This window comes from Gymnodraco acuticeps, unplaced genomic scaffold, assembly GCF_902827175.1.
Source record: "Gymnodraco acuticeps unplaced genomic scaffold, fGymAcu1.1, whole genome shotgun sequence".
NCBI lineage: Eukaryota > Metazoa > Chordata > Actinopteri > Perciformes > Bathydraconidae > Gymnodraco > Gymnodraco acuticeps.
Window position 1 is genome coordinate 7,727,554 of NW_022992351.1, and position 27,077 is coordinate 7,754,630.

Below are 27,077 nucleotides of genomic sequence, written 5' to 3' on the forward strand. Positions count from 1 at the left end.
TTAAGCTGATCGATGGCTATACTGCCATATTTGCAAAATGTGCCTCTGAACCTTAACAAGTGCATGTTTCAGGCTTATCAATTAATGTAATGTAATGTAATGTTATCAATTAACAACAGGGGTCACAAACATAAGACCAGCTGTTAAATAAAGCTCTTCTGACCTTAGCTGGCATGTGTGTATATATATATTAATGCTGCCCATTATGGGCACAAGCAATTTTCACCCATTTATTAATTATATGTTTTAAATGTGAGTGTTTCCTATCCCCTAAACCTCCAGGGATGTACACAGTTTAATACTGGCAACTTCTTATTATGGGAAATACGAAAACGTCTTTTAAAACTACAACTCCCAGTAGAGACGTGCCATAGATACAGAACATGTTGCGAAACAGAATAGCCAGCATTTGTAGTTCTGGGGACAGGGTGGGGGAGGGGGTACGCGGTGGACCCGTTCAAATCCAGTTTTGGACAGTCTGCGTGGTTCCATCCCATTTCAAGTGCTGTTCGAGGCTCGGCGTAACCCTCGGAGCACACTCTCCAATCACAGAGCTTGAGGACTATCACGGGGTTTGTCAAACAGAGCACATGGTTGTAGTCCAAACGATAGCTGGGGATTCTGGGTAGTGTAGTGTCTTCTGCCATCCTTTACTCCGAAAAAACATTTGTTTCTCCGAATCGAAGGGGAAAAATACAAAAGCATTGCACACAATTTAAACCAATCAATGTTGTGTAATTAACAAGGATAATCTGGTGTTTTTTAGTCGATGAGTAGTGCAGATATCACTGTAAAATCAATCGACAGTAAGGGGAATACTTACTTCCGGGTGTACAATTCTCCGTTATCCAATGAGAATGGACGCTCACATTGCCTTTAAGGGCAGCCGACACAAACGAATGCCGTGCTTCCATGAGCGTCTATAGAAAGCATATGGACATCCCGGAAAGCTGAAAATGGACGCTAAGGGCCCCCCCCCCTTGCGTTGAAAATGGACGCTAAGGCCCCCCCCCTTGCGTTGGAAAAAGCCGACAGGGGACTTGACATAACGTCAACATAGGCCGACCTGGGAGTGAGGATGTGTTGACACAACATAACAGAAATAATATCGATAGCAGCGTCCCTAGCAATCACCTTGGTAACAATGAAAACGTTATGGACGCAATTTCCTGAAGTAATCTTCGTAATAACTAGCAAACTAAAGATCATGTACATCCACTGCACACATAATCTGAAATAACAACTCATATTTCTCGCATCAAATGACATCAAAACGCATTTTAATGGCCAAACTAACTTTAAAATAGGCATTTTACACCGAGAATAAAACGAAGTTCGGCCATGTTTTTTTTTTCTGCAGGCAGAAATTTGAAGATCACGTGACATAGACGCCAGCCATTGGAATTAATGGTGAAAAAAAAACGGGGTTTGTCCATGGATGTATAATAAGAACTGGATACAGCGTGGGATGCGGGGCCTCATTCATTCCTATGAGAGTTGCTCTATAGGCGCATTCACACCGCAGGACTTTCCCTGGTACTTTGGTTCTTTAGTTCCGTTAGTACCAATAATGTCGCGTTTACACCGCCAGGACTACTCAGTGCCGGGAACTCTTTTGGAACTCTTTTGGCCATTTTTAGTCCCTGCTAGAGAGGTGGTACTAACCTGGTGATAAAAGAGTGCCAATTTCTATTCTATTTCTATTGGCTGGGCGAATTGCAAACCACGCCCCGTTAGACTCTGAATTTGTTTTGTTAGGCAGCCATTTTTTTCCTCGCTACAAAACCACATCCACACCTGAGCGAATAGGTTGTTTGTACTTTAAAGCATGACTACACCAGCGACGTGCAGTCAGGGGAGGCAGGGGAGGCAGAGCCTCACCTGTCATACTCATAGACTGGCCATACTACAATGTAACGGAAAAACAACTAAAGAAAAACTAAATAGTAATAATAATAAAATGTCTCCACTGATCTGTGTTGTAAATGTGATTTATGTTTGATTCTAATCGCTTTTTATAGTCAAAATCAGCAAATTTGCCGAGCTCCGCTACAACTACATGGGAGCGATGAGGAGTGAGGCAAGGACGAGCTCTGCCTCACGTAAGCCCACAGTAACTTGCTGGAGCGCGGGCACTAATTTAGCGCGGGCACTTATTTTGTGAGCGCGCTCAAGCCAGTTACTGTGGGGTAAGGTGAGGCACAGATGAGCTCTGCCTCACCTCAGAATGCGTTACCTCACAGAAACTGTCTGGAAAGCGGGCTCTAAGCGTATGCCTGTTACCATCTCACTGTAGGTCACCAATGTAATGTTTGTAGATCCCTTTATTAAATTTATCCTCGCCATCCATGGTCTCTAAATAACTTATTTCACGTATATATGATATTTAGGCTCGCCGTACAACGGCAATGAAAAAAGCACCAGGGGAGGCAGCCATAACCTCTGCCACACTGAAGGGGGCGCACGTGAGCCCACAGGTCCTTGTTGCTACTGTTATTCTACGCAGAGACTGTATAGACGCGAACAACAACTAGACTTTTGAAACTAGAGGAAGATAAGGAGGACTTGAGGAGATTGTTGTCCAGAAGGATAGCATGGACTTCATCTTCAAGTCAAGGTAATACCACATTGGTAATGAAAATTGGTTCTTACTAATAAAGAACAATCCAATATTTAGATTGTGGGTATCCTTTTGTTGAACGGTCTGTTTAAAATGAATCGAAACATCAGACCAAAAAAGCTTTTGAAAATAACAGAATATTTCGATTAAGGTCAGAATATAATATTTGTAAATCTGACCCTGAAAGAGTCAGTGCCTCACCAGCCATGAACCTCACCGCACTTCACTGGACTACACGCACAACACCGGAGCGGTGGAATGATGAGGAAGTGTCGGCGCTTCTGGCAATTTACTCCGAGGACGGGATGCAGCAGCTTCTACAGAAAGCAGTTCCCAACTCCAAATGTTTTGAGCGATGTTCGCAAAAGCTACTTGAGCTGGGAATCGTGCACAGTGCACACGGATGCCGGGTAAAAATAAAGAAACTCAGGCAGGACGATACAAAAATTAAAGACCACAATAATAAGAGTGGTAACGATTTTCTATTGTTATTATATATATATTAGGGCTGTCAGTCGATTAAAATATTTAATCGCGATTAATCGCATGATTGTCCATAGTTAATCGCGATTAATCGCACATTTTTGATCTGTTCTAAATGTACCTTAGAGGAATATTTTTCAAGTTTTGAATACTCTTATCAACATATGAGTGGACAAATATGCTTTATGCTAATGTTTATTATCATTTGAACAATGACAAATATTCTCATGAATATTAAACACAACAACCTCTGAACATTACAAATATTCGCCTCAATTCAACCTGGAACCTCTCTCATACAATAATACAATACAAATGGTGTGTGTGTGTGTGTGTGTGTGTGTGTGTGTGTGTGTGATGGATCGTTGGAGCTATGTGCAACTCAAGGCATATGCTCGAACGGGAGCTGCCTGGACGCTGCAATCATGTTGCGCACTATCCGTGCTGAGTGTGCTGACTTCTCGGACAATGTCCCACTGTCTGGCTGCCTGCATAAAGTCAAGTGCTCGGCGCAGTTGTGGCGAAATGTCGCTCCTCTGTTTTCATTTAAACAGCTCCTTATATCCGTTAGCGCAGCTAGCTAGCACCAGATGCTAACAACAACAATGCACGTAAGGTCTCTCTCTCGCTCGCTCGGGCCTCCCGGTCCTCCCAATAGCCAGTCGGTGCCTGCCGGTGAGCGTGGAAGTGTGGTCTGCCACAAGCAGGCAGCAGGAGCGGGGCTGTCAGCATCAGCTTGTAGATGGTATTTTAAACTCGATGCGCTCTGAAACTACGGGACGGCCGAGGAAAAAAAATACACATGCGTTAATCGCGTTAAAATAATTAGTGGCGTTAAAAAAAATTGTGCGTTAACGCGTTATTAACGCGTTAACTTGACAGCCCTAATATATATATATTGCCACTGTTTTTTAATACTGACACCTAACTTGCACTAAGGTGTGTCTGCTGCTATATATATTGCCACTGTTACATTGTTTTGAAACTACTTACACTTTATTTTACATTTCACACTTTTATTTAACTTCAATTTACGTCAATTTACACACCTGGAACAGCGTGATGCTGTTATTGTTATGTCTTGACTGTGCAATAAAACAAACAAACTGGCGAAGCTTTATTTATTGTGTCCCACCCCAAATTTGCAGAATAGAAGAATGTGAGAGCAGACAGGTGTCTGTGGTTGAATTTATCTACAATGTTGCAACCTTGTGCAGCAATGGCAGGGGCAGAAACTATAGGTTACTTACGTAACCCCAGTTCTCAGAGTGACATGAAGTGAGATGTCTCACTATGGGATGCGCCTCATCGCGGAGCAAACAGAAGCATCAATCTCATTACGCCAATCCTGATTGGCTGGTGATCTTGACGTCAGCGTCAGGGAATTCACCCCCTATAAGTAGCTTGCGCCACAACGCATGCGTCATTCAAAATAAGCACCTTTTCTCGCTTCACCATAGCAAGGAGGGCCGTCTGGTGAGACATCTCACTTCATGTTACTCTGAGAACTGGGGTTACATAAGTAACCTATAGTTCTCATTCATAACACTCCGTTCGATGTCTCACTATGGGAAATTGTAGCTCCCGTATTGTCAGACGAGCTTATCTCGAAAATCACCAAACCAACCAGAACTTAACAGGTAGAGCTCTGACTCAACCAGGTGCCCAGCACTGCTTGAGTCACACTGGGAGCAGAACGTCCAGCCTGTTAAGAGGCGGACAAAAGTGAGCGGCGAGGACCAGCTCGCCGCTGCACCAATGTCTTGGATGGGAGACATCCTGGACAGAGCCCAGGATGCAGCCAGACCCTGAGTCGAAAGAGCTCGCGGACCCGAGGGTGCCTGCGAACTCTGACTCGTATGAGCCCCAAAGCAATTGCTTCCACAAACCAGTGGGAGAGCCGTTGCTTAGTAACAGGCTTGCCCTTATAAGGGTTAGCCCAGGACACAAGGGGTTGGTCATTATGACGAAGCACCCTTGATCTGTCCCTGTACGTGCGTAAAGCACGGGCTGGACACGGCAAATCCGGCCGCTGTTCCCCGGAGGAATACAGTGGCGGGGAGGATTTCTCAATGTCAAATGTGGTACCTGAACCAACCGCCTTAAGATAAAGGTAGGGTTGGGCTTCAACCACACTCTGTTTGCCCTGGGGCGAACTGAGTGCATGAAGACTGTACAGATAGTGCATGAGTGCCACTGGCTCGCTTGGCAGCTGCCAGGGTCAGCTTCATGTCACACTGCATTCAGATTGTACCACTCACGGGCCAGGCCCATAGAGCCAAGCGCTCTGGGTGTGGGTGAAAGATCGCCCCCCCCGCTTGGGACAGTATGTCCCTGCGTAGTGGGAGCTGCCATGGCTGCCCGCACAGCAGCTGATATATCTCCGCTAGCCAGTACATAGCTGGCCAGTGCGGAGCTATCAGGATAAGTGTGTGGCGTTGCTCTCTCACTCTGGCCAGAGTTGGGGGTATCAGAGCCAGGGGTGGGAACGCGTACAGAAGGCCCGGGGGCCAATCGTGTGCGAGTGCAGCCACGCCTAACGGTGCATTTAGATCGCGCATCGAAAAGAACAGCTGACACTGAGCGTTGTCTTTCGATGCGAACAGATCCACCGCGGCTCTGCCGTAACGCACCCACAGCTGGCTCACAATCCTTGGATGTAGAGTCCAGTCTGCATAAAGTGGTATACCTCTGGACAGTAGATCTGCCCCGAGGTTCATCACTCCCGGTACGTGCGTCGCTCTCAGAGAGAGGAGACGTCTACCGCTCCATAGGATCAGTTTGCACGCCAGTGTGTGTAACTGGAGAGAACGCAAACCCCCTTGGCGGTTAATATACGATATTGTGGTCGTATTGTCTGTCCTCACGAGGACGTGATGTCCCCTGAGGAAAGGCAGAAAGCGTTTTAGGGTGAGAAACACCGCTAAAAACTCCAGGTAATTTATGTGCGCCCGCTGGAGGTCTCTGCTCCAGAGACCCCTCACCGGGCGACCTTCATAAATACCTCCCCAACCTGTCAGACATGCGTCCGTGGTGACCACTTTCCGTGAAAGGACAGCACCCATAGGCACACCTCGTACTAGAAAAGTTGGGTGCAGCCAGTGGCGCAGTGCCATTACGCATTTCACAGTAACCATCACTTTAGTTTTAGGGCGGCCACCCAGCGCTGAAACTCCCTCATTTTTAAGCGTCCCAGTCGTACGACCAGGATGGCTGACGCCATGAGCCCCAGCAATCGCAGGCATGATCTGAAGAGAACATGTTTGCGCAGCTGGAAAAGAGCGAGACAAGCTCTGAAAGCTTTCACTCTTTCCGCTGACAAGCGAGCTGAAAAGGGCACCGAGTTCAGGCGTAAACCCAGGAAGAGTATAGTCTGCGCGGGGCACAACATGCTCTTTTCTGTGTTTATTATGAAACCCAGGTTGAGCAGGTGCTTTACGAGGACATTTGTGTGCGTAACAGCCTCCTGCTCCGACTGTGCGAGAAGCAGCCAGTCGTCCAGGTAGGTCGCCAGGCGAATACCCTGTTGTCTTAATGGGGCTATCGCGGCTTCCGTACATCGTACAAACACCCTTGGACTGAGAGACAGGCCGAAGGGGAGTACTCTGTATTCATAACAGATCCCCTGAAATGCGAATCTCAGATATTTCCTGTGTGGGTAATATACGGGGATGTGAAAATACGCATCTTTCAGGTCGACTGATGTAAACCAGTCGTCTTGTCGCACGAGCCGCAGCAGAGATGTGTGAGTGAGCATTCTGAAATTATATCTTTTTAGATATTTGTTCAGAGCCCTCAAATCAAGTATTGGCCTCTTTTCTAGGAGTGAGAGAATCTCTCTCTCCAGAATATGGGCTGACTCTCCTCGGGCCTGCAAATGCAGAATGCCCGAGAAGCGAGGGGGGGTGATGGTGACTTGGAGTCTGTAGCTCCGTGTAACTGTCTTGAGAAACCCAAGCAGATGTCGTGAGCATCTCCCGCTGTATGCTCCTTAGAGCCAGCTGAGATGTCACGTCTCTTCCCCTCTGAGTCTCTATTTGTTGTGTTATGGGGCCCTCCAGTGTCTGAGCACTGTGGTGCCCCATTTCGACAATCCCCACCGACACAGCGCATGCATGTGGCGCCCTTACGGCTCCAGCCGGCACTGCGCATGCGCGTGACGGTGGTGCCTTCACAACCCCAGCCGGCACTGTGCATGCGCGTGACGGTGGTGCCTTTACAGCTCCAGCCGGCACTGCGCATACGCGTGACGGTGGTGCCTTCATGACCCCAGCCGGCACTGCGCATGCGCGTGACGGTGGTGCCTTCACGACCCCTGCCGGCACTGCGCATGCGCGTGACGGTGGTGCCTTTACAGCCCCAGCCGGCACTGCGCATGCGCGTGATGGTGGTGCCTTCACAGACCCGTCAATTGTTCGCCCTTTGAGAGAGGCCGTAGCTGCTCTCAGAAGGGGAACAGTTGACGGACTGTTTATTGTTTTTATTGTTTTTCTTTTCATTTTTTCGAGCTGCGCCCTTGGCTCGAAGCCTGGATGCGTTAGCGGAAAATGTTTTATGACAGAAAAATCAATAAGTGTGTGACATGTGTTTATGCGGACTTGAGGATGGTGTTGAGGCATCTCTCGAGGCCGCGGGAATACATTTAGAGCTGGGGAACCGTAGACTTCCAGCTCTGTCACAGAGGGGAGAAGGAGTGGCTGTCACGCCGCTCGCTTCTTCTTCCTCGACTGCTGGCCGAAATTCTGGGTTGGCTGCGCCTGGGCTGCAGCCGGAACCGGAGATTTTCTAGGCCAGCTCGCCCTCGTCCCCTGCCTGGGCTGGGGACTCGGGGCGGACTGCGACCTCTGCGTTTTCGGTATTTTGAACCGAGCAGGGTTCGGGGCAGCTTGGACGAAGCCTCCTTCTTTGTCGACTCGCATCTCCTCTGCATGGAGGCAAGAGCGGAGCCGAAAATCCCCTCGGGAACGATGGGCATGTCAAGCACATCCTCCTTTTCCCGGTCTGGGAGGTTGGTGAGGTTGAGCCATCTAGCTCTTTCCTGCACCACCATGATCCCCATTGTTTTGCCCGTGGCCTGGACGGCGCAGCGTTGGACACGGAGACAAATGTCTGTGACCGCGGCCAACTCATCCAGAACGGCCGGTCCAGGATTACTCAACATATCCTCACAGAGCTCCGCTTGGTATGCGGTTAGCAGTGAGAAAACGTTCAGAGCCCTGGCGGACAACGCTGTGGCTCTGTAGGACCGTTCAGTCATGGTCGACTGGAAACGGTCCACCTTCGCTGGCAGCGTGGGGTTCCTGCTTGGTGACGGGCCCATCCTCGGTAGGAGATGGGCTGCCACCAGCAGTTCCATCGGCGGTATGCGGAGCAGGTCGAGCCTCTGCGGGCGAGACCATGATGAGGTCTCGCCGGGAGCTCCCGCCTGGTGAGGCGTGGGGCTCCGTTCCCGTGTCTCTTGCCGCCACCGGGTCCCGGCCTGACACGGCGTGGGATCCCGGTTCCGCAGCTGCCGCTGTTAGTGAGCCCCAGACCGACACAGTGAGGGGCTCAGTCTCTGCGGCGGACGCCCCCGTGTCTTGATTGCCAAACGGCGAATCAGTGGACATGAGGGAGTCCTGTTCCAACAAGCTAGCTTGGTGTGCTAGCCGTCGGTGGAGGCTCTTTCGGGTGAAACGGGCACAATGCCCGCACGAGCCGGGGTTGTCGATAGCCTCCTGGGCGTGTTCCAGCCCGAGGCAGGACGAGCAGACCTGGTGTGAGTCTGTGCCTGCTATCTTCAACCCGCAGCCGCATGACCGAGCCTCCGAGTCCCTGACTCCTCTGGTGTGAGGGGGAGAGGCGTCCATCTTGTTCGCCTCGTGGCGTGGAGAGGACCCGCTCGTAACAGGTACGTCGTTGAGAGAAAAAGTGTTACCAACCCGTCCTTAATCCGGAGAAAAAGGGACGGTGTGGGTCCTTTGTTCTCAAAGAATATTGACTGGTGTGTCAATATACTTCTAATCCTTTTCTCCTCTGTGAGAGAGAAAAAGAAAAGCGTCCTCGCTACGGTGGTGTCGGTAGTAAGGGGAAGCTAGCTAGCAACAGGTGTGTAGCTAGCTTGAGAAAAATCAAAACCTTACCTTACTTTCCGGGGAAAGAAACGGCGAGGTCGATTTTAATACTAACTGGCGTTAGTATTACCGTCTTCTTGCGAAGCAGAAGGAGTAGCCGGCGAGCGCCCGTCGACCGAAATGGTTATATTTGGGTTCAGTCTGTGGACCGTTAAGCTTGTCCGGCTACTATAGAGATGTGCTCTGAAGCGAGAAGAGGTGTTTGAATGACGCATGCGTCGTGGCGCAAGCTACTTATAGGGGGTGAATTCCCTGACGCTGACGTCAAGATCACCAGCCAATCAGGATTGGCGTAATGAGATTGATGCTTCTGTTTGCTCCGCGATGAGGCGCATCCCATAGTGAGACATCGAACGGAGTGTTATGAATGAGAACACAAGTCTTACACACATAAACACAAGTAATTTATCATGTCATTTGTTTTAGATAAATAAGGGGAAAAACACCAAACAAGGGTTAATGTCCTTTTCCAAAATCAGCCTGAGGGGGTAATATATAATAAATACATAAAGATAAAGTCCATTGTTATAATGGGGTATTTTATTTGTAAATTACCGTTATTACCCTTATGAACTCCATCATGTCTGAGGTCGGAAAGTAAACAAACGCCTCATACAGCGGGTGGGCTTTATACCCCCTCCCCCGTGTAGTTCTTCTTCTCTCGTTTTTTGTTGTACTCGCCGTGAAGTGGTTTTGCGGCCTGCCAGTAAACCCAGAGAAGAAGAAGACGAAGTGACGTCAGCGTAATCTTGCCTCAGGGAAAGTCCTGCGGTGTGAATGCGGCTATGGCACTAGCCCCCTGGCGGATTCAGTGCCGTGGTACTTTAGTGCCGGCACTAAAGTACCGCAAGTCCTGCGGTGTGAAAGCGGCTAATGGCGCATGATGACAAAATGGCCCAACTTTTGAGAGAGTGAAACGTCACAGATTACCCGGCATGCCTGAGAAGTACCCGTATGTGCACTCATAGAGCATGCGCAACTTTAACCACGCCGCGCAAAAGGCTCGTTCACATTAAGCACGTGAATTTGCGTACACGTAACAGCACCGCACGTTCATGACAGCATGGTACTGGATTGATATTAACGAGGCGGCAGTTAGCAGCTAGCTAGTAAATTATGCTAAGTTACACATCAATCGTTATGTACTTTTATATTATGCTGACATCAGGATCTAGTGATATCCAAGCAACAGAGCTTCATTTAGCATGATACTTGTGTGGGTTGTACATGAAACCACTTGGTATTGGTAATATATAAAAATGTATATGTTGAAGCCTGTTATGATCAATTGTGAGTTAAAACTTTATCTAAAAAGTAAAGCTGATGATGGATTACTGTGGTGGAGTTAAAATAACAATAGCCTATTTCTTTTTTAAATGTGATGGAGTAAAAGGATAGTAACTGTGATTATTCATGTTAAGTAGCCCACAAGTAACTAAAACAATTGCAAGTGCAATAAGAAGCTACAGGAACGTTAATCTACGTCGATAATATTAACTTTATTTAATACAACATTTACGGTACAACATTTACATCATACAGCCCATGTAGTATAATATTTTACAAATGATGAATTACAGCAAACATGTGCAATATATCCATTATTACAGCTCCGTGGGCTGGCAGTAAGGTGATATGGTCCGTTGTTATTGTGCATCCAAAAGAGAAACTCATATAGTACTGAACACGTAACATGAACGTGCCGGGTGGCGCGGTCCCGTGGGTTAGATGCGCGTTCATAATACCGAGGGAAATAACTCTCAGAATAACGTTATTAGCACATTTTTACAACTTGAGGAACGAATGTTTTTAATAAGGGCTATACAAACGTTCATACTGGGTAGTTTATTTAGTTTAAAAAAAATTATCCAACGAGTTACAGACCACTCTTTCCCCATGTAAGTCAATGGGAAAAAGTGTTTCCGGGCCCAGCAACCTAAAGGAAGTGTAGTACTGCCGTTTGACCAGCACGAATATTCTCATCAGACTCCGGCGCACTTCCTGGGGGCTTGGGTTTGTCAAACAGAGCACATGGTGTAGTCCTAAACGATAGCTGGGGATTCTGGGTAGTGTAGTATCTTCTGCCATCCTTTACTCCGAAAAAACATTTGTTTTTCCGAATCGAAGGGGAAAAATACAAAAGCATTGCACACAATTTAAACCAATCAATGTTGTGTAATTAACAAGGATAATCTGGTGTTTTTTAGTCGATGAGTAGTGCAGATATCACTGTAAAATCAATCAACAGTAAGGGGAATACTTACTTCCGGGTGTACAATTCTCCGTTATCCAATGGGAATGGACGCTCACATTGCCTTTAAGGGCAGCCGACACAAACGAATGCCGTGCTTCCATGAGCGTCAATTCCCGCCGCAGATGGGAATACATTGCAATCAGTTGAAAGCTATTTGCGTCCCTTTATGAAGCTGAAGGAGCCTAGGAGCGTCACAACTGCACGCCACGGGACCAGGCACGCCGGATTCATTTTAGAAGTGGGGGGGCCAAAAAAAGTGCGTGTGTATGGCCCAATCCCAAACCACGCCCTACACCTACACACTCCCCCTCCGTGACGGAGTGAACTCCGTGGAGTGACACATGAGGCTCCCTCCTGTCAGATGGAGGGAGTAAATACAGCAGCAAGCTTTGGGACAAACTCCCCTCTCTCTGGCAGAAACAGGAAATGCCGTAACTGTATGTAGGCCTAACAACGGTTTCAAATCAGCATCTCTTTGACAAAAAATGTATATAACTTATATAACTCAAATAAAACTCCAAACATCTTTAATTGTGTTACTTTTTTGTAAAGCTCTTTTAGTTTTAAACCTGATGTTTATAAGCTTCTTAGTTTTTGCAATAGTCTGTAAATATACACAACTTTATAATAAAATGCACACATTTACCTTTTTCTAGACTAAACACAGGTATGATCCTAAGTTAAAAACATAGCCTATGAGGTTATCATGAGGTTGTTAACATCGCAATTTATCACTATCGTTTAGTGGTTTTGCAAATAATTAACCACTCTCTGTTTTTGTACCATTCTGCGTTGAAGTAGGCTACCTTTCTCTTTGCTCAAATAATCTACTAGCGGTCTCCTTTTTTCCGACAGTTAGCTGTACAGTTTTACCCGCCTCAATGTCCCGACAACAAACCTCCATGCAGTCGGAACCAGCCTGTTTCGGTTCAACGACGGCGGCGGTGGGGGCGGCGGCGGTTTTGACAGTTTCTGCGACCGCAGAGGTGCTGCTTTTGGGTTCATCTGGCTTCGCTGTTTCTATGATTGATGAAGGTCCAGGCTCCGGAGATGTGGATGTCAGGGATGTGACCTTCCAGTTGTTAAATTTAAGTTTAGATTGACTGTATTTAGTTTTCTTCTGCGCTGGTTCTTCTGACATGTTTGCAAGTGCATATATTATTTCTAGGTTATCGGCTGACACACACAGAACAACGTAACAAATAAAGTAAACAACGTAACAAATAAACAAATCTAAGCTTTTTTATTGGTTGTAATTTACATGGATACATTTGAATGGTGTGACAATGTCCTATTTGATTGGGTTAAAATGTACATATTCTTCCTGTTATGTCTGCCTGCTTTATTTTACCTAATGCAAAGTGACCTGCTCCATCGAAATCAGTCGCATTGACCCGAAGACACATTTTGATTCCTAGCTTTCTAATGATATCAGGATTGTTTTTGTACTCCAAATATTAAGCAAAATATGTCACATTATATAATGACTGTTACAGAGTCATCATTTTGAGAAAAAGGCCTTTAAAGTTTTCTCTTCTCTGGAATCCATCATTTCTCATCATCAATCATCATGATTGATTATTAGCGGAGCAAATGATCAAAATAGTACGGAGGGAAGATATTTTCGTTTGGATTACTGCACTCACGAGAAACACCGGCTGTTGTTATGCCTGCTGTGACGTTAAATTACTCCGTTCTCCGCTTGTAATTATGCCGAAGCTTCAAAGCTGTATTTATCATCTGAATTTGCCGAAACAAGTTTAATATTCTGAAAGCCAAGACTTTGTTTATTTGAAATCAGATGAAAACAAACTGTAACGGACCCTGCCGTGTTATCTTTACTTCACGCCTTACATTCATAATTTCAGCCGGAGGGAGGGGGAGCGGCGCTGCGGAAGAGCAGAGTGGCCAGTGAGAGGCGAGCTTCCCTTTACAAGCTTAAATAATCAAAAAAAATAAAATATACACAGCTAGATCAGATCGCGTTTTAGATGCGACTTTAGAGTAGAAGGGAATTATTGAAACGGGATTTGTACAGTGTTCCGCGCCGCGTGTATATACGTGTGTGTTTGTGTATTTTTGCGTTTGTGTATATTGTGTTTGTTTCCTGGGGAAAACACTCACGAGAAACACCGGCTGTTGTTATGCCTGCTGTGACGTTAAATTACTCCGTTCTCCGCTTGTAATTATGCCGTCACAAGCTTCAAAGTTGTAGGCCTATTTATCATCTGAATTTGCCGAAACAAGTTTAATATTCTGAAAGCCAAGACTTTGCTTATTTGAAATCGGATAAAAACAAACTGTAACGGACCCTGCCGTGTTATCTATGATTACTATACACCTTACATTCATAATTTCAGCGAGAGGGAGGGGGGCGGCGCTGAGGAACAGCAGAGTGGCGAGAGCTGTCATCTTCCCTTTACAAGCTTCAAACATGCCTGTAGCTAGTGAGATTGAATATAACAATCAAAAATAACAAAATATACACAGCTAGATCAGATCGCGTTTTAGATGCGACTTTAGAGTAGAGGGGAATTATTTAAACGGGATTTGTACAGTTTTCCGCGGCACAGTTTCATGGAAACACATCAGCTTTTGGACGACAGTCAATATGGATTCAGGAAAGATAGATCAACATCTATGGTACTAATGGAATTAAGTGAGGAAATAGCAAACTGCATGGACAATAAAAAACAAGCAGTGGGAATATTTATAGACTTACAAAAAGCATTTGACACCATAGATCACAATATTTTACTGATAAAACTGGAACGGTATGGCATCAGAGGGGTGGGATTAAACTGGGTGAGAGATTATTTAAGCAACAGACAACAATTTGTTGACATTGGTGAACATAAATCAGAATACATGAACATAACTTGTGGAGTACCTCAGGGGTCCGTGTTGGGTCCAAAGCTGTTCATAATATACATCAACGACATTTGCAGAGTATCAAATATATTGAAATTTATTTTATTTGCAGATGACACAAATATTTTTTGTTCCGGTGACAATTTGAAAGAGCTAATGTAAGTGATAACAGCCGAAATGATTAAAGTAAAACATTGGTTTGACACAAACAAATTATCATTAAATATAAGCAAAACAAAGATTATGTTATTTGGAAAACATAAAACAAATCCACAGATACAATTAATACTAGATATACATACACATAGAAAGAGTATATGAAAATAAGTTCCTTGGTGTGGTTTTAGACCACAAAATCAGCTGGAAACCTCATATCACTCATGTAAAATCAAAACTGGCTAAAACTATCGCAATATTGGGAAAAGCCAGATACATTCTGGACTATAACTCATTGTATACTCTATATAACACACTAATATTGCCATATCTGATTTACTGTGTGGAGATTTGGGGAAACACGTACAAAACCACCCTACAGCCGTTATGCACATTACAAAAAAGGGCTATAAGAGTTATCAATAATGTTGGATATCTTGAACACACTAATGTATTCTTTTTGAAGTCACACATATTGAAGTTCATTGATCTGGTTAAATTTAAAACGGCACAAATCATGTACAGAGCCAGACATAATCTACTTCCTAGGAAATTAAAAACATTGTTCGTAGACAGAGAGGGTGGGTATAATTTGAGAGGAAATCTACATTTTAAACAACTCAAGGTTAGAACAACTCTGAGAAGTATGAGTATAACAATCTGTGGGGTGATTTTATGGAATGGTTTGGAGCAGCACAAGCATAATTCAGTTTAAAAGGATGTACAGAAACACTTTTTTGGAAACATATGAGAAGGAAGAAAGGTGATTGAAGATGATAAATTATTGTATATGTATGTATAAATGTAAATCTAAGTAGGAATAACTTGCATAATGATTTAAAGGACAATCATTGATCAAGTAAGGGGTGGGAATTAATAAGCATTTGCTTCCTCCTACTCCCTTTCGGACACATATGATTTATTATTATTATTATTAATATGAAGACTTTTTTTGTTTTTTTTGTTGAATATACAAATATTACCATGAATGTGGATAAATACTGTATTATAACAATACGGTATTCTGTTTTTCACATTTGTTATTTTTTATTTGTTATTTTTTAATCTGTTCGAAATAAAGACTGAAAAAAAAAATCTGCTGCTGCGAAAATGTGGGGCAGGGCTGAAAGTGGGGGGGCCAATGGCCCCCTGGCCCCCCCACTTCCGGCGCCCTTGCACGGGACCCTGACCAAACGTCGCTCCTGGATGATTATGGACTGAGAGTGTGTTGCCCCTGACTGCACGTCGCTGTTAGAAACACAACCTTTAGTAGCTGCCCTAAATATAATAACAATTGAGAGAGATGGAAAATTGAGCAAAGGAGACCTAATTCCTGGGTTAATGTACTCTACACATGTATTTGTGTGTGTGTGTTTGAGAGAGAGAGAAAGAGATGATAATTTTACCATACTTTTAGAAAATGAGCCTTTTCAGGGGAGTTTCGATTTGATTATAAATGTTGTGTGTCTAAAGGGGCTTTAGCATCACTTCATGACATGAAAGCCTCACAGCAGACACACACTCCATAAGAAGAGCGCAAATGGTAGAGTTATTAGTGGCTGTATTGTTCAGCCTGTGGTTTGTTCTGCAGCAATCAGCATGAACATCCTCAGCCTGTGCTCTCTGGCCCCCATTAATCGTATTAAGATCAATGGGAACAGAGGCTAATAGGAGCTGATTAGCCTGCTTCTGGCTGGATCACATACATGCACCACCATTCACACGCACATGGCCTTACACACACTGACACACTGACAGAATCACACTGACACGCTGTCTGTGAGCACATCCACCAAAACAAATAACATTGTCCTTATTCACGTACTTAAATCAAAACTCAGGGCCCTGCTCTTAATTCCCCGCAGTGCACCCTTTAACCAAAGTTTTTTTTTTACACAAAATTAAATCAACAGAGCATTATGTTCAAAATCAAATGCACAATTTCAATGAGCCAACCGAATGACCAGTTTCAATAGGCAAACAAGATAGCCAGTTTCAATGGGCCAATCAGATGGCTAGTTTCAATGGGCCAATCAAATGCCTAGATGAAATTGGCCAATTAAATGTCTCTTTCCGAGGGGCTAATACAATGGCTTGATCATGAGTGGTGTGTTCTGCATGACTGCTATGTGACTGCTTTGCGAAGCGTACGATTGCTGACACCATAAATAGAAGACAGTCATGTGATGTGCTAGAAATGACCTATTACGCTTTACCTCCAGTTTACTTTTTTGTTTGTTTCCATATACATCTCATACATAAAGGAGAAATGCACCACAGTGGATGCTTCCAAGGAGGCGCCGTTGAGCCGTTTTGGCCAAAGACCATTTCTGAATTTGGGGCTAAGTAAAATCCAATGGGAAACTAAACCAGATAAAATAAACTGTCTTTAATTTAGATATTCAGAGATCAGACTTTAACATGCTACTGGCCTAAGAAAAAAAAGGTTTTTGAGTATAGAAGCTTAAATAATCTATTGCTGGGTCGTTGAGGATCCGCGTAATCCTACCCGCTCGCTCTCCACCCACTAGTGTGCGGACTCGGATCTCTTTAGCAGACATGACACCCAGTGTTCCTCTGCTCTTTACTAATAGTTAACACGAGGGAATGTATGATTTATTCATGCTCTGGAATACAGCTCATGACGCTTTATGATGTATTTTTTGTGTTATCCAATACATTTGTTTCCTAAAACAGTAAATGTGGATGATATTTAGAAATACTTTTTTTCTTTTCTAGCTCTTTTAGAAAATGTCCTGTCTAAATCATGTGACTCAGTCTGACATCATCACAGCTCCTGGTCACAGACAGAGCATTATGGGATGCACCTACACACATAAACACAAACACAAACACACACACACTGAGCCACATGGCATTGAGTGTTATGTCAGCTCGTGTTATCCTCAATGAGGGTATTGACATCGAGTGACCCTGCATCTGCTGTGTGTGTGTGTGTGTATGATGCTCCCAGCTGATCAGCTCAGGCATGATGATGTTGTAGGGCCAGCCCTTCTCTCTGATCAATTTAAACACACACACACACACACACACACACACACACACACACACACACACACACACACACACACACACACACACACACACACACACACACACACACACACACACACACACACACACACACACACACACACACACACACACACAGTGGGAATACAGTCCACTGCAAACGTACAGTATAGCAAAAGCTTATCTAGTATTATTGTAACAACACAACACACATACATGTTCGTACAGCAGCCATCTGTGAAACGTCACTTTAACATTCTACAGATGTTATACAAAGAACAACCTCCTGTCAATTTTGTTGACCCACTCTGTAATCTGTGTAAACAAATATCTGTATATGTTGTTGTCGAAGAGTTGGGCTTTTTTATGTAAGCTATAACTCTGTTTCCTAAATGCCGCATTATAGTACAAATCATTGTACTGTAACATCCATGGAAGGATATTCTTTAGATAAACCCACCCTGAATCAGACGGATAAATCACTTTCAGATCATTAATGAGTGTGTGGTTGGAAAGCACAGGAAATGAACTTGTTAGTATAACTGCAAAGATTCACACAACATAATGTGGCGCTTGCAGAGTACAGCCAAATCACCACTGCTGCTAGTTTCTCTGATTGAGGAACACAGTATTCAATTACTCTCATTTTGGAAGGTCTTCCTTTGTCCACCCGTAGACTAAACCATTGGTATTGTTTGAAAATACCCAAAAAGGGGAATTATTATCCAAGCTTCCAGGATTTATTCTTAGTAACTGTTCCTAAAGTCCATACCATGTTTGTACCCAGCTAAATCTTTGGGAGCTGTTTTATTTGGACACATTTAAAGGAATTTAAATCAATTGGAATCTTGCACATCTTGTTGTCGATGTTTTGAATTTGTTTTGATTACATATAATTCTTTAATATGTTATTAGTTTCATTTAAAATACTTGTGTTTTTTTTTAATGTCTGCACCAGTTTATCTGTGTTGCTGCCGGTCTTGGCCAGGACACTCTAGAAAAGGAGATTTACTATTTCAGTCTTTTTTCTTGGTTAAGTAAAGGCTAAATATAAAACAAAAAGTAATGCAAAACAATCCTAGGGAGGATTGTTTTCTCCCATTTTTGGCTATTACTCTGTTTCTATATTTATAGTATGTGAGATTGATTCCTTTTAAGTTCACCAAGGGTTCACAAATAGATTATCAGTGATCTAATGCCCTACGATTTCAATATCTGACTACTTCTTTAAACCAACCTGTACCCTGATGATCTAACCCTCAGACTGTCCCTCTATAATCATCTATGTTTTGCTGTTTTACAATCTTTCCTCATCCCTCTCTTCCATTTTATCTTCTACTCTTTTTTTGTCTCCCTGGACCAGCCGTGGTTTGGTTAATCCTTTGATTCAACAACGATTGGTTAAAGTTTTTCAAGCCAAGGTCAAAACCCTGAAAATAGTTTTGTAATGGACAACATTTTCCTCCAACTCCAATAGCACACCATGCTCTAATTGATTTTAATCTGGAAACAGCAACTAAAGCCAAATTGTATTCCTTTATTTTAACAGTACAACTCTTTATAAGTGTTTTTCCTTCTTGCTGAAAACTTCTCTATGTATCACAGAGACATCATTGAGGACATTTTGTCTGACTGTGAGCTCTCTTGGCTTGAGCAAACCAAATGTCTTGACCAGCTCCCAAAAGAGGGGATTTGTGAGCTTACACCACCCACTACTCCTCCTTAAATCAATCAAGCTGCTCCGGTTTGTGTGCCTGGACCTGCGTCATGGTGTGGTTTGTAAATACATCTCAAAGCCATAGATGTGAAAGTTGAAGGGTGAACGGAAGACAATTGTTTATACAAGTGATCTTGTGTTCCTTGAAAAGCGTTCAACTATACTGTAGAAAAATATGGACGTACAAGTGTTCTTGGGGTTATTCACAGTTGTCTCTTTGGATTACCAATATATTAGTTGCTTTTGGCCAATAGATCCAAATGTTGGTATATGACTGGGACTTTGTGGAAAGGTAGCTGGCATAATGCGAAAATAAGTAAGGAAAATATGTTGTCCATCAAGCTATCAGGCTAAAAGATGTCATTAAAAGCGTAATTAATAAAAACTACCACCAGCGCATAATAAAAATACGTCTTTTGTCTGTGCTGCTCAGATTTAAATGTACAGTATTTCTAGATTCTTTAGATGCATAATGTGTTATTTTCAGTGAAAGCTCCTGTTTATTTAACCAGCTGCACCAGAGGCGGTTGTCTTGAGTATCCAAACTTCAAGTCTCTGCCCACACGTGAAACAAGCCTGATTTCCATGGCAACGTTATCCCTCTCACAGCTGTATTACAAGCACAGAAGGAAATTACCCACATTAAACGAGTGTAGCTTCTTCACTGGGCCTGGACACAGCAGACGAGAATAGTTAGAACCTGTAACTTTGCCAGTTCAATTAATAATTTTGAGTTTATATGAAGCACACCGACACAGAAGCTCTTCAGTACACCGGCGTGGTCTCCTCCCCCGGTGCTGACAGAACAAAGGGTTTCTAGAGAAGAGGGTTGACAGAGTTCGGGAGCCACTTGTCGCCTCTCTCTTTACACCTCCTGGTCAGCACTCAACCTCACTCTGCAGCACCACGTGTTCTCTCACTCTCTCACCCACTACCCAGGAACCCCCTGGGGATGTGAAAAATAAAACAGATTTAATATGTCTTATGTAACACCATGCAGTTTGTACTGAACCTATCACTAGGTATTTAATAGGGCACAGGGCAAAGATTATTTCTAGCTATACTTTTTAAATCCTGGGAAGTTACATGAGCCCAAACCCAAACTATGGTTTTAAGAGCAAAATTATTTTCTGATGCATCCAGCATTTAGTTTGGATTAGAGAAACGACAGTGCTGACTTAAGGGCAAAAATATTATAGTATTCAGATCTTTATTTTTTTTAAATCTAAAAATTGTTTAGAAGAAATAATTGTGTTCTACTTTCTTTTATATATATATTTTTATTTATTTACCTAAAAAACCCATTTGTATGTTCTCACATTTAAAACGAAGTGGGCTTACTTAGTTGAAACAAAAATAACATGGTTGAGCAAACCCAGTGATGTACCTGAACGCGTTCAATGAACGATCGTTCATGAACGCGTTCATATTTTGGGCGAAAGTGAACTGAACGTACTGTATTTCCGCTAGATGAACGTAATTGAGAACGCGTTCATTCTCAGCGCTGTATAACGGCGTTCAAAAGTGCGTTCATTCTCAGCACTGTATTATAACGGCGTTCAAAAGTGTGCCAGATTTCATATGCCTTTCAGCCGAAAACCCAGTTAAAACACATCGTAAACAGGCTTCAAAATAATGCGGAAAACCACCCAATCTGGCAACAGCAAGCTGCCTGTGACGCGTACGCGCCTGTCACCATAGATATATATAAACACTAGATGACTCACCCGCGCTGCTGGCCAATGGAGACCGACGTTGCCACATGGCCGCCATCTTGCTACAGGTAGTGCTCTCATTCATAACATTATGGTTTACTATTTAAATAACCATAGCTTGCTCAATTTTCAAACGGTTTGGTTTTTTATAAACATCAAAGATGTAGTTATGATACTGTATACTTATAGTCATGGACTTTCTTATGAAAATAACATTAAGCAGATAAAGCAATAGCTATACACACACACAAGGCATTTATATTAAATATTTGCCGGTGTATATATTTCCATTTATTTTTATTATATTGTTAATATTTAAAATAAATTATAAAATAAAAATATATTTATATTTTATATATAAAAATCGGTCTCATGTTACCACTCTGTAAGCCAAGAGTTGTTAATTTAGCAATGCCTTAGCTTGAAGAATAGGGACACAACTAATGACAATAGCATATGGTGGTATATTATTTAGATATTCACACCTTTATCAGAAGAACCAAACCAACATAAAATGAGCTCACAGACAGGCCAGTTCTGTCTCATTTATCACAATTATACGAATATATAAATAATAGTAATATGGAAATTAATAAGTTACTTTTTTAACAATTCAATGTTCACTTATCAATACTGTGAGCCTGATTTTTTTTTTACATTCTCCAACAGAAAACACAACTCAGCGTACTTTTAAGAAATTGATCTTAATAGGCTTTTCCCCTTATAAGGCAAAAATATGTTTTGAGGCTCTGGACAAAAATGGCTATTTTGATTGTAAAGGTTGCCAATCCCTGAGTGTAGTTTCAATGTTTGCACATGTTTATTCAAGTGTATGAGTGACATAGAGCAAGTGAGATGGCCAGTGGTTCTCAAACCTTTTACACAGAGTACCACCTCAAATTATATTGGGCTCTCCTAGTAACACCATCATAGACCTTCCTGGGTACCACCGAGATAAGGGATTTAATATGACAAGCCATATGATGCTCTCATTTGTTAGTGACATTCCACATGCAAATAAAACAAGATAAGATGGTACTTTATTGATCCCAATGTGGGAAAACATTTTTAGTTACAGCAGCATAAGGGACAAAGCATTTTACAATGAATTAGAAATAAGCAAGAAAAATAAAGAAAATAAAGAAAGAGGAAAATATACATGTTGAGTTTGGCAGGATATTATATATATAATATACATAAATATAAGGCATATGGAATATTAATGTTAAATATTAAATAGATTATATATGTGTAAAATGTACAACGTGGTTATATTCAAGAGAAACTATGGAGCAGAGAGTTATCTTCCAGCCAGAGGTGATTTGTTGAGTTATGGCACTGCGGAGCTGCAGCAGTCTGTTGGAGAAGGAGCTCCGTTGACTGTCCAGCTGCAGGTGGAGAGGATGGGTGGGGTTATCCATGATGGACAACAGCCTGTTCAGTGTCTTCCTCTCCACCACAGCTTCAAAGGGGTCCAGCTTGATGCCGATGACAGACCCAGCTTTCCTAATCAGTTTATTGATCCTGCTGGTGTCACCGGCTCTGATGCTGCCCCCCCAGCAGACCGGAGCAAAGAAGAGTACACTGGCCACAACAGACCGGTAGAAGATCTCCAGCATCTTGCTGCACACGTGGAAGTATCTCAGCTTCCTCAGAAAATAGAGTCTGCTCATCCTCTTCTTGTGCACAGCATCAGTGTTGATCCTCCAGTTCAGTCCGTTGTCTAAGTGCACTCCCAGGTATTTGTAGTCCTCCACAACAGCCACATCCAGAATGCACAGGAGTAGAAGAGACGTCCTCACCCTCCTGAAATCAATGACCATCTCTCTGGTCTTGGCCACATTCAGAATACTCACAACATTAGGCTGAGGTTCATCTTCCGCTCTTCTTGAAGTGGTTGTGCTTCTTGTTGCTTCCGGCTAAAATAAACATAATAAAGACATTTTGAGTGTTTAAAATGTGCTGTAATACACAACACATTATTTATTCCTAAACTTGCAGAAAGAAAAACTAAAGTGTGACATTTAATCACATATTTATCAATCAATCTTATACACCTTGAATTCTTGTTGGCCAATGATACACATACCCTTTGAAGATGAGCTGGGAAATTGAATACTGTTGGCACAACACCATCTTTAAGCCGGACAGTCTGCCCCGTCCTGTCAAAGTCCTCACTCCTGAAGTGCTCACTGCAGAGCAGCGTCCTGCCAGAGGAAACAAAACCGTCCCTTCTTAGGGCAACTTCCCACTGCCTCCTCCTCTCTCCGGTTTTGGGAAACCTTAAAAACATGAGAAAGGTAGCCAGATATATAAATTATTGTCAACATTGTCCGCCCTTCTTTCCTTTAACATTAAGGGTAAGGACAAAAATACACACCGAAATTATCATATTTTTGGGGTAATTGTATGTATGTATGTATGTATGTAATGTATGTATGTATACTTTAAGAATAAGACTACCACACTAAGAGTAATAAAAAAGGTGTCCAAAAGAAACATTACATAATTGTGTAAAGAAATGGTAGCAATATATTAGGCTTGTTTGAGACGCATTGCGGCTCGCCTCGAAAGTAGACGAGAATAGCCGATCGCAGCCGGGGGAGGTCTCAAAAAGCTCGCCTGAAGTCGGACAGCTCGGAGTCCATGCTCGGAGTCGGCTTCGTCTTCTTCTTCTTCTCTCGGTTTTTTGGCGGATTGCAAACAGCTTGAAGGTGCATACCGCCACCTCCGGAGTCGGCTTGACTCGGTTTGCATTTATAAAGAATGCACACATGTGTTTAATCGTTAATGTCAGATATGTACTAAGTAAATACATTTGTTCCTGCTCCAGATTAGATTCAACTTTATTGTTATTGCACATATTACAGGTACTGAGACAACGAAATGCAGTTTAGCTTCTAACCAGGTGCAACAAGTAGTAAAGTGAAAAGTAATGTACACAATCTACAGAATAACATATAGAATGAATTGAATGATGAATAAACAGTGAGGGGTATGAATACACTAGATATACACAGCAGCCTGAGAGCAGTATGAACAGTATTAACAGTGTGTGTGAATACACTAGATATACACAGCAGCCTGAGAGCAGTATGAACAGTGTGTATGAATATGCTAAGATATATAAAGTATGAAAACGGTAAGCAGTGCAAGTATAGTATAAAATATATAGATATTCATTTCATGATGATAAATATTGTGGAACAATGATGAAAAATGTGAATGGAAGTGGCGACGTAAAACTGACACAAAACAACAACAACATTTTGCCAGCCAATTGGAGAGTTTCATCAGCAGCACGTGGTAAAAACCACCAATGAGCGCTCAGCTCGAGATACCAGCGAGCCGTTTCCCATCAAGCATTTCGCTTCCGCAGCCCGTGGAGAGCAACTGCGCCAACTCGCCTTGCCTCGCTCTCAAGGCTGCGGGCGTCTTTGTCCCGCGAAATTTCAAAGTCTCATGTGGGCGGGCCTCCAGAGCAAGTCGGACAAAATGACTAACCATCATGCAACGCACTAGCAAGACGTTGATCGCAATTGCGCAGGTCTGCGCAGGTCTTGCTTGTCTCAAACAAGCCTACTCTAAAGAGGCTGGGTCAACATCAATCTTGCAATACTATTATCTCACATAGCCCCACTGATCCTGTGTAGCAGGACTTGTTTATACATCCACTAAGTAATTAACGATGATCCTAATTATAGTCATAATATTGTCATATCTTACACGTGAAAGGTGATTCCACGGGTTCTTGTTTGCAGACTGCGGCGATTAGAGCAGCCGTAGGCTGCACAAAAGTCAGGCATAGTCAGGTACTTCTGTAAACACAAAGCCAGCAATTTCCTGTATCATAATGTATCTAAAATGTAAGATGTTTTTAACAAGCCCAACCACTTGGAAGAAATCATGTGTAACTTAAATTATGTTGAAAAGAAAGAGCAGTTCTGCCTCTCCCACTGGTGTAAAGTTGCTGGGTCAACTTTGTAATACTAGGTCTCACTCACAGCCTCTTGTTATTAGCCAGCTAATAAATACAACCACGTCATACACAAAGAAAAGCTGCAATTTCAACATGTCCAAGCATCCTGTATCATAGCCATGCTAATAACGTTTATAATAAACAAAACCGTTTGTAAATCAGTCAAGATTTCAGCGATTTAAGAGTATTTTTGTGCAGATCACTCACCTTACAACAGCTACCATAGCCCGTACCAGAGTAGCTGTTGACTGTAGCAAGATGGCGGCCGGTGAGCTACGCTGGAAAATCTCCCATGAGCCATCTAGTGTGGAACAAACAATGTGGAACCGCTGAACCGGCGAGCATTGAATGAACCGGCGAGCATTGAATGAATGAATGAATTAGTATGGACGAAGCCGAGAGCAGCTGCAGCAGCACTCGCTCAGAGTCAGACTCTACGGCGTCGGCGTATGAGCATTTAAAAGAGTTTTACGTTAAAGTCAGTACTGACTCAGATGGAAAAAATCTAACGTTTGCCTGTAACCTTAGTTTCATACCTCAGCCTGGTTCCTACCTCGTGTTGTGTTAGTACCAGTGTTGTGCTAGTTACTGAAAACCAGTAACTAGTTACCATTACTAGTTACTTAATTTCATAAGTAACTCAGTAACTTTACTAGTTACTTACAACAAAAAGTAATGCGTTACTGTGAAAAGTAACGTTTTAGTTCAACTAAATTGCTCCCATTAATGCCCTTATAGCCTTCCTTTCAGTACTGTTATTGCATTGGAGAATAATACAATCTGTTGATCAACTTGACATGCCTTATATGCAATCTGGATTGCATCGATATTAGCTGGCTTTCCATTTTTGTATATTCTTTCTCCAGGTAGTTGGAAAAAGTGTTCCGTCCCATATGCCGTGTGCCGCCCGGACATGGTATCATGCTAACTAGCTCCCTGAAAGCGGGTGACTCCACTGTAGCAATAGCCTGCATGTGTTCTACAACATACCGTGCAATGGCTTTATCGACTTTTCCCTGGCTAGCAGTCCCTCGGTTAAAATCCAGCCGCTGTTGCTTAGGTGGAGGTGGAGTGGCGTCGGCTGAGTCTCTGTGGTCTTAGCTACTAGCTTCGTCCCAGCATGTTGTTTTTGCAGATGTTTTAAGAGATTTGAATTACTGGTTTGGGCAGTAGATAGGATCTTTGACCCGCCAAGACACAACTTACATTTAACTAAAACGTTCTTTTCTTTGTGCTCGACAAAAGTGAAATAGTGAGAATATCTCCAGGTGGAGAAACTAGACTTGAGCTCCGCCGCCGCCATGATAGTCTTGTTAGTAAACAACACAAACACGCCCACAGCGCGTCTCCGCATGTGACACAGGAGGTATCCAAGTACATTTACTCAAGTACTGTACTTAAGTACAGTAGGCTACTCATCTCTGTTCGCCTGGCTGTTGACTATATAAAAAAACGAACGCAGTAACGCACCATGTAGTAACGGTAACTGAGTTACTGAATTAAAAAAGTAATGCGTTAGAGCAGTGGTTCCCAAACTTTTTGTGCCCAAAGCACACCAAAGGACAAGTAAAAATCTCAAGGCACACCTATTGTGCAAAATAGCCCTTATAACACGTGTTATCACTCATATCATGTAAAATATCTGTAAATGTTCATAATTATTTGCTAATGCAAAATAAAATGTGACAAAGACAACTATATTACTCATGAAATATTTATTAACGAAATATTTCAGAAATTAATTTGAAACTTTATCAAATTAGGTTTCATCAAAGCAGCAACACACTCATTTAAACCAGACAGGTCACAAAATTAACATTTCAGCAATCAGCATTGAAACATGTGCTATTGTAAATATTTTTGCCGACTTACAAATTAGTGAGATACATCTGCCTGTCGGGGTGCGCAGATTTTTTGTATCCTTGGTGGCACTGAGGAGAGGGCCACTCGCAAGTCCTGTTCAACAAAGAGCCGTGAGTCCCGTGACCTCCTGTTGTTCTTCATGTAAATCAGAGTAGAGAACGCCAACTCCAGAGATGGGGTCGTTACTATTTTTTTTTAATATATTACATATTACTTTAAAAAAAAGTAATATATTACACTTCTTCGTTACTATCTACATAAAGTAACTCGTTA

The 27,077-nt window shown here is 43.0% G+C and overlaps 2 protein-coding genes across 3 annotated transcripts in view; one reads left to right on the forward strand and one right to left on the reverse strand.

Moving 5' to 3' along the window:
• Window positions 1-27,077, forward strand: part of cacna1db (calcium channel, voltage-dependent, L type, alpha 1D subunit, b) — a 143,125-nt gene that overhangs the window by 35,613 nt on the left and 80,435 nt on the right.
• On the reverse strand, window positions 21,915-26,189 carry LOC117541858. Of its 2 annotated transcripts, XM_034209117.1 has the most exons (4): window positions 25,149-25,556; window positions 24,689-24,780; window positions 23,052-23,244; window positions 21,915-22,881 (listed from the first exon to the last, which is right to left on the reverse strand). In XM_034209117.1, exons 2-4 carry the CDS (start codon window positions 24,766-24,768, stop codon window positions 22,204-22,206), a joined length of 951 nt encoding a protein of 316 aa, XP_034065008.1. In that variant the 5' UTR covers window positions 24,769-24,780; window positions 25,149-25,556; the 3' UTR covers window positions 21,915-22,203. The 2 variants fall into 2 exon arrangements, with proteins under 2 accessions (XP_034065008.1, XP_034065009.1); XM_034209118.1 differs by lacking the exons at window positions 24,689-24,780; window positions 25,149-25,556 and adding an exon at window positions 26,148-26,189 and having other exon boundaries at window positions 21,916-22,881.

Excerpts from the sequence above, each read along its gene's own strand:
- LOC117541858 (XM_034209117.1), bottom strand. The coding sequence starts at position 24,768 with ATGCCTGACTTTTGTGCAGCCTACGGCTGCTCTAATCGCCGCAGTCTG. Across the intron at positions 23,245-24,688 it reads CGTGGAATCACCTTTCACGT|GTTTCCCAAAACCGGAGAGA; the intron begins GTAAGATATGAC and ends CATGTTTTTAAG. Across the intron at positions 22,882-23,051 it reads TCCCAGCTCATCTTCAAAGG|CCGGAAGCAACAAGAAGCAC; the intron begins GTATGTGTATCA and ends TGTTTATTTTAG.